The sequence below is a fragment of the Myxocyprinus asiaticus genome, chromosome 11 (assembly GCF_019703515.2).
Source record: "Myxocyprinus asiaticus isolate MX2 ecotype Aquarium Trade chromosome 11, UBuf_Myxa_2, whole genome shotgun sequence".
In the NCBI taxonomy this organism is placed as follows: domain Eukaryota; kingdom Metazoa; phylum Chordata; class Actinopteri; order Cypriniformes; family Catostomidae; genus Myxocyprinus; species Myxocyprinus asiaticus.
In genome coordinates, this window is record NC_059354.1 from 51,795,001 (window position 1) to 51,802,785 (window position 7,785).

The 7,785-nt window shown below is 40.3% G+C and overlaps 1 protein-coding gene across 1 annotated transcript in view; it reads right to left on the reverse strand.

Moving 5' to 3' along the window:
- Window positions 1–7,131, reverse strand: part of LOC127448242 (serine/threonine-protein kinase Nek5) — a 30,422-nt gene extending 23,291 nt beyond the window's left edge. Inside the window, exons 1-6 of the mRNA XM_051710634.1 lie at window positions 7,009–7,131; window positions 2,488–2,584; window positions 2,183–2,280; window positions 1,999–2,082; window positions 1,775–1,845; window positions 1,601–1,687 (exon numbers count right to left, since the gene is read on the reverse strand). Of these exons, the coding sequence (XP_051566594.1) occupies window positions 1,601–1,687; window positions 1,775–1,845; window positions 1,999–2,082; window positions 2,183–2,280; window positions 2,488–2,584; window positions 7,009–7,131 (560 nt within the window). The remainder of the gene's footprint in view (window positions 1–1,600; window positions 1,688–1,774; window positions 1,846–1,998; window positions 2,083–2,182; window positions 2,281–2,487; window positions 2,585–7,008) is intronic.
- Between the last annotated feature and the right edge of the window lie 654 nt (window positions 7,132–7,785).

Sequence of the window (7,785 nt, forward strand, 5' to 3'; positions counted from 1 at the left end):
AACATCATCAGATCAGACTTCAGAGCTGCATTTATAATTACATGATAAAGATCAATGTATGTTTTGAGAATGATGGTGTGTAGTGTGACACCAAACAGAAACATCAGCAAACTGAGTAACAAAAATAATGGTAATGTTTCAAGCGAGTTTCAAACACTCCTGTCTGCCATTGTTCATAAAGGTTCAGTTAACTAAATATTTCATTCAAAAAAGAAGAAAGTGATTTCTGGCAAAGTCCCTTTTAATTGTGCACAAGGCTCAATGAATTAGTGAATCATTTACAGTATATGTGAACTAGTTTATTTACTCGTACCACGTCAGATCATTGCCTGTCTCCCTGCCTGTCTATCTGCCTATCTATGTGTCTGTCTGTCCATCCATCTTTCCATCTGTCTATCTGTTTTGAAAGGGGTGTGGCACTGGAAAATTAAAAATGTCACAAAGGTTGCAGACTCCTGCTGTTTCATCATTTAATGATTATTTTAATGGTTTTGCAATGTAATAATAAAGTACTGCATGTACAAAGATTAATATGGTTTCATTACATTTACATTTATTCATTTGGCAGACACTTTTATTAAAAGTGACTTAGCAAAGAGGAATACATTATAAGCGATTGATCTTAAGGAGACAGTGGTATGAAAAGTGCCGTATTACAAGTTTCACTAGCATCAGAATACACGTTATTATACACCAGGCTTAAAACTCAACACTCAATTTGATCCAGAATGTTAATCCAGGGGTTTCGGCTCCGTCTCTCTACACACCAAGGCGTCCTTGGGCAGAAAAAGGTTGAAGACCCCTGATTTACATGAACTGCCCAAAAGAACCGATTCAGATCAATGATTAGGTTTTCCTTGCACTACGAGAGTTCAGGTGGGCTGCGTTCACAATATAATGTGACAAATGTAACATTTTGTGATGCTACAGCGCTACTCGTAAGAAAATGTAGCTTGTTACTGGAAAAACAACACTATTGTAAAAATAACCCATAAATGAAAATTGTCATCATTTACTCACCCTCATGTCATCCCAGATGTGTTTGACTTTCTTTCTTCTGCAGAACACAAATGAAGATTTTTAGAAGAATATTTCAGATCTGTAGGTCCATACAATGCAAGTGAATGGTGATCAGAACTTTGAAGCTCCAAAAAGCACATAAAGGCAGCATAAAAGTAATCCATAAGACTCCAGTGGTTTAATCCATGTATTCAGAAGAGATCAAATCGGTTTTTGGTGAAAACAGACCAAAACTGTATTGTATGGACCTACAGAGCTGAAATATTCTTCTAAAAATCTTCACTTGTGTTCTGCAGAAGACAGAAAGTCAAACACATCTGGGATGACATGAGGGTGAGTAAATGATGACAGAATTTTCAGTTTTGGGTGAACTAACACTTTAATATCGTTGATCTTTTAGTTAACTACTCCCCAACACCCCAACATAATTTGATTAGCAAGTTGGGTTTCCTGTGTATAAGTGTAGCTGTGAACAGGATGTCCTGTGGAATAAACACACACACACACACTGAATGCAGCACAGATCAGACGTGTTGTGTTGATGGTGTTTGTGTAGCAGAGACACAGATGATCTACACACGTTTTGTTGTTGTACGGTCTGCTCTCACAGATCTCTGGTGACAGATAATACGGCGTTCCAACACAAGTTCTCACCAGCTCCATGGTGCTGACCAACAAAAAGCAGATGACACAATGTCAGACACAAAACAGACCGTCTGTGAGACTACAGATGTTAACACACAATCACACTCACTTGTTCAACATTCGTGCGATGCCAAAGTCTCCCAGTTTGACTCTCTTTCCTCCGTGAGTGAGAAAGATGTTCTAGAGCAGATGACACAAGAGAACAGACTAAATCAACACATCATCCTGCATGCTGGATTCTTTGACCAGAGTTCTGCTAGAACATGTTTGTACTTCCTCAAAGAAAGCCGAGCAGCTCAAGCAGGTGGTGATGGGTCAAATGTGTGCTGGTACCTGAGCTTTAATGTCTCTGTGGAGGATCTTCCTGTCATGAATGTGTTTCAAACCCAAACAGATCTGTACAAACCAATCGACTATCTGAAAAACACAAACACATGAGTGACAGAGCGGAGTGATACAGATAAAACACTGATATCTGCAGCCTTTTAACAATATTTCATATGTATGTGTGCTGTACCTGTTCTTCTGTGAACGGCTTCCCTCTTTGTACTTGGATTCTCTTCATGAGATCACCAGCATCACAATATTCCATCAGTATGTAGAGATTATTACTGTCTATAACACACACACACACACATCTACTGTTACACTGTCCAGTAAAAGCAATATGTTCTGTTGCCTCCATGTCTGCTATGTCTATATTATACAGACAAATTAATACTCACATTTACATTTCGTAAAGGAAAAAACATATACTTTATACATATATAAAGTGAGTGCATCCACTGTAATCCAAATAAATCAGAGCGTATGTCCACTGACCATGAAATGATTTATAAAATGTCACAATGTTTGGATGTTTCATTCTGGAGAGCAGAGAGACCTCTTTTCTGGACGATTCTTTATCTCGTGGAGACATCTGCTCAGACAGACAGACACAGAGAGAGAGAGACAGACAGGTGTTTAATCTCATGCTCTGATATGCAGTCTCACCATGAAAATTGAAAAGAAAAGTCATTTAAGTTTGAAAGGATAGTAATCTGACTTTAAACTTTTTGATTTTCTCTTTAACCTTTAAGTGCACGTGTGTTTGGCCAAACATTATTACATATCTCGGGTCTTCAGCAACTCGGCACATGTATCTATTGGACATGGATCTACAAAATGCCCTGATAGTTTCACATTTTCAAGACAATTACAAAATAATAGAATAATTTATGATATATTTTGATCTTTTATTTTTCATTTATCAAAGAGATGATGCAACAAATACAGAACAGGATTCATAATTTCCACACTGAAATTAAATGAGACACAACTGACTGTCAAACACATATTGAATTGCACATAACACATAATATACACATAAACTACACATAAACTACACATAAACTACACATAATCTACACATAATCTACACATAAACTACACATAAACTACACATAATATACACATACACTATACATAATCTACACATAATCTACATATAAACTACACATAATCTACATATAAACTACACATAAACTACACATAAAATACACATAATCTACACATAATCTACACATAAACTACACATAAACTACACATAATCTACACATAAACTACACATAATCTACACATAATCTACACATAAACTACACATAAACTACACATAATATACACATACACTATACATAATCTACACATAATCTACATATAAACTACACATAATCTACATATAAACTACACATAAACTACACATAAAATACACATAATCTACACATAAACTACACATAATATACACATAATCTACACATAAACTACACATAATCTACACATAAACTACACATAATATACACATACACTATACATAATCTACACATAATCTACACATAAACTACACATAAACTACACTTAATCTACACATAAACTACTCATAACATACACATAAACTACACAAACTACACATAAACTACACATAATCTACACACAAACTACACATAAACTACACTTAATCTACACATAAACTACACATAAAATACAAATACTCTACACATAATCTACACATAAAATACACATAATATACACATAAACTACATATAATATACACATAAATTACACATACAGTATGTATTTTCTCAAGCACTTTTTGAGTCTAAATAGATGCACAATTTACATTATTTCAGTAGTACACCCAAATGACAATACAGTGACATCATACTGATCATGTGTTAAACTTGCTATAGTTTACTTCAATGTTGTTTCTTCATCAAATATTAATGTTAAATGTAAATCAAGTCAATCACTGGAACATCAGCACCAACTTGAGTAAGAAAGAGCATATATAATATGTATGTATACACACATATTAAATACTGATAATTCACCATCACAGCGAAAGAAAAATCAATGTGATATTGTAGTCATTTGTATGAATATAGTACTCATTTGGCTTATAATAAAAAAGAAATAGATATCCTGTGATAGTAAAATTATATGGATATGAGATTATGATACAAATATGATTAATGGTAGCACAAGAAAAAAGTGACACTATTACATATCTCGGGTCTTTAATGACTTATACACTTTTGTTAGTTAAGCAGTTATAATACAGTATATACAGAATATATATATTTTGCAGTTTTTGTGTTTTGTTTGTTACACTATTAATAAGAGAAAGGCTGAGGAATACTAAAGTGCTGTGGGCAGAACCCCCCCCCCCCCTTAATTATCTGGAAAGTGTTAAAAATTTAATTTTACCAGAATTTCTCTATTTCACTTTTGTGCCATAACACAAAATGTTTAATGCAGGCAAATTCTAGTTTGCCCCTATTTTTATATGAGAACTAAAAAAAAGTCATATTTTCAATTTAATTCATTTAGTGTTTTTTATTTTTATTTTCAATATTCAGGTTCAGCTTGCTCACTGGAGTTATAAATACAATTATTATTTATTTATTTTTATACACAATGATGACTCTAAGACTTTACAGATATTACAGTTTCATTTTCATGATTTTCTGTAACGCTGCTTAGAAACGATGTGTGTTGTGAAAAGCGCTATACTATTAAAAATGACTTGACATCAACAAATCGCTGGGAAATTCTCATGAAACTGATCTTGAACCACGGCAGTGAGGATTTCTATACAAAAAATCTATATAAAATTCTATTCGTATAATTGAACACAATATATAGGGTAAAAAAAATGTTGTTGTTTTATTTTTTCAATTTAATTTTCTCCCAAAAACAATCACAACACTTTCCTAAACACCTGTTAGTCACAATACACTGGAACATTTTCTTCTTGCATGAGATCATTGTGTGTAAAATCTAAAGGTTTCATTTCAGCCAATTTGAGCTAATATTTAATCTTTTTTTTAAATTGTCTCAGGCTGATCCGGTCTGTCTGTCTCTCGCCTGTCTCAGGCTGATCCTGTCTGTCTGTCTCTCACCTGTCTCAGGCAGATCCGGTCTGTCTGTCTCTCGCCTGTCTCAGGCTGATCCTGTCTGTCTGTCTCTCACCTGTCTCAGGCTGATCCGGCCTGTCTGTCTCTCGCCTGTCTCAGGCTGATCCGGCCTGTCTGTCTCTCGCCTGTCTCAGGCTGATCCGGCCTGTCTGTCTCTCACCTGTCTCTGGCTGATCCGGTCTGTCTGTCTCTCACCTGTCTCTCACCTGTCTCAGGCTGATCCGGTCTGTCTGTCTCTCACCTGTCTCTGGCTGATCCGGCCTGTCTGTCTCTCACCTGTCTCTGGCTGATCCGGCCTGTCTGTCTCTCACCTGTCTCAGGCTGATCCGGCCTGTCTGTCTCTCGCCTGTCTCAGGCTGATCCTGTCTGTCTGTCTCCTCGCCTGTCTCCAGGCTGATCCGGTCTGTCTGTCTCTCGCCTGTCTCAGGCTGATCCGGCTGTCTGCTCTCATGTCTCGGCTGATCCGGCTGTCTGTCTCTCACCTGTCCGGCTGATCCGGCCTGTCTGTCTCTCGCCTGTCTCAGGCTGATCCGGCCTGTCTGTCTCTCACCTGTCTCTGGCTGATCCGGTCTGTCTGTCTCTCACCTGTCTCTCACCTGTCTCAGGCTGATCCGGTCTGTCTGTCTCTCACCTGTCTCAGGCTGATCCTGTCTGTCTGTCTCTCACCTGTCTCAGGCTGATCCGGTCTGTCTGTCTCTCACCTGTCTCAGGCTGATCCGGCCTGTCTGTCTCTCACCTGTCTCAGGCTGATCCTGTCTGTCTGTCTCTCACCTGTCTCAGGCTGATCCGGTCTGTCTGTCTCTCACCTGTCTCAGGTTGATCCGGCCTGTCTGTCTCTCACCTGTCTCAGGTTGATCCGGCCTGTCTGTCTCTCGCCTGTCTCAGGTTGATCCTGTCTGTCTGTCTCTCACCTGTCTCAGGTTGATCCTGCCTGTCTGTCTCTCGCCTGTCTCAGGCTGATCCTGTCTGTCTGTCTCTCGCCTGTCTCAGGCTGATCCGGTCTGTCTGTCTCTCGCCTGTCTCAGGCTGATCCGGTCTGTCTGTCTCTCGCCTGTCTCAGGCTGATCCGGTCTGTCTGTCTCTCGCCTGTCTCAGGCTGATCCGGTCTGTCTGTCTCTCGCCTGTCTCAGGCTGATCCGGTCTGTCTGTCTCTCGCCTGTCTCAGGTTGATCCGGCCTGTCTGTCTCTCGCCTGTCTCAGGTTGATCCGGCCTGTCTGTCTCTCACCTGTCTCAGGTTGATCCGGCCTGTCTGTCTCTCACCTGTCTCAGGTTGATCCGGCCTGTCTGTCTCTCACCTGTCTCAGGTTGATCCTGTCTGTCTGTCTCTCGCCTGTCTCAGGCTGATCCGGTCTGTCTGTCTCTCGCCTGTCTCAGGCTGATCCTGTCTGTCTGTCTCTCGCCTGTCTCAGGCTGATCCTGTCTGTCTGTCTCTCGCCTGTCTCAGGCTGATCCGGTCTGTCTGTCTCTCGCCTGTCTCAGGTTGATCCTGTCTGTCTGTCTCTCGCCTGTCTCAGGCTGATCCGGTCTGTCTGTCTCTCACCTGTCTCAGGCTGATCCGGTCTGTCTGTCTCTCACCTGTCTCAGGTTGATCCGGCCTGTCTGTCTCTCGCCTGTCTCAGGTTGATCCGGCCTGTCTGTCTCTCGCCTGTCTCAGGTTGATCCGGCCTGTCTGTCTCTCGCCTGTCTCTGGCTGATCCGGCCTGTCTGTCTCTCACCTGTCTCTGGCTGATCCGGCCTGTCTGTCTCTCACCTGTCTCAGGCTGATCCGGTCTGTCTGTCTCTCACCTGTCTCAGTCTGATCCGGTCTGTCTGTCTCTCACCTGTCTCAGGCTGATCCGGTCTGTCTGTCTCTCACCTGTCTCAGGCTGATCCGGTCTGTCTGTCTCTCACCTGTCTCAGGTTGATCTCTTTGATGACGTAACGCATCGCATCATCTCCGTGTTTCTGTCTGACCAGCAGCGCTTTACCGAACGCGCCCTGACCGACCTGTCGGATCACCTCATATTGATCCATCACACAATAATCGATACAAACGATCGGTCACTGCAGGAAGTTCACGAGTCACGGCCCGTCTCCATGGCAACACGTCAACAGCGTCACTGCTCCGTTTCTGGAGAACAGACATTTTTTTTCCTGGATTTATTTTTGTGGATGAAGAGTTAATAGAATATGAATATAATTCAACTTAATTCGGGAAAATGCAACAATTTGCACGAAACGGACAAGCAGGCGCGCGCCCGACATGAGAGTGAAGCATTCTGGGATTTGTAGTTCTGAATGCGTTTCATTCATATTCATACAGTGATGGCATTCTCTCACGATGCATTTGCTCTTTTTTCACCCCTGAAAAAAAAAAAAAGTAACATTTTAAAGTTATTTTACTGAACTAAAGGAATATATAGCCATCTACGAGTAAAGAAAAAACTACATAGTTTTATCTTATATAGGCTTTATTAAATATTTCAATAAGTCAAAGATGGCAGCAGGTGTTTGTCTAGAGCTGTTGTTTCACCCGTGTTACCTGTTCTATGTATGTATGCTCGTATGGCAAACCAATTCATCTTTCAATGCCTTCAGCATTTAGTCGTAAATCAATTTAGTCTTACAAAGTCCACTTTAGAAATCTGTAATCCAGTTTAGACAAGTGATAAGTATGTTCATTTACAT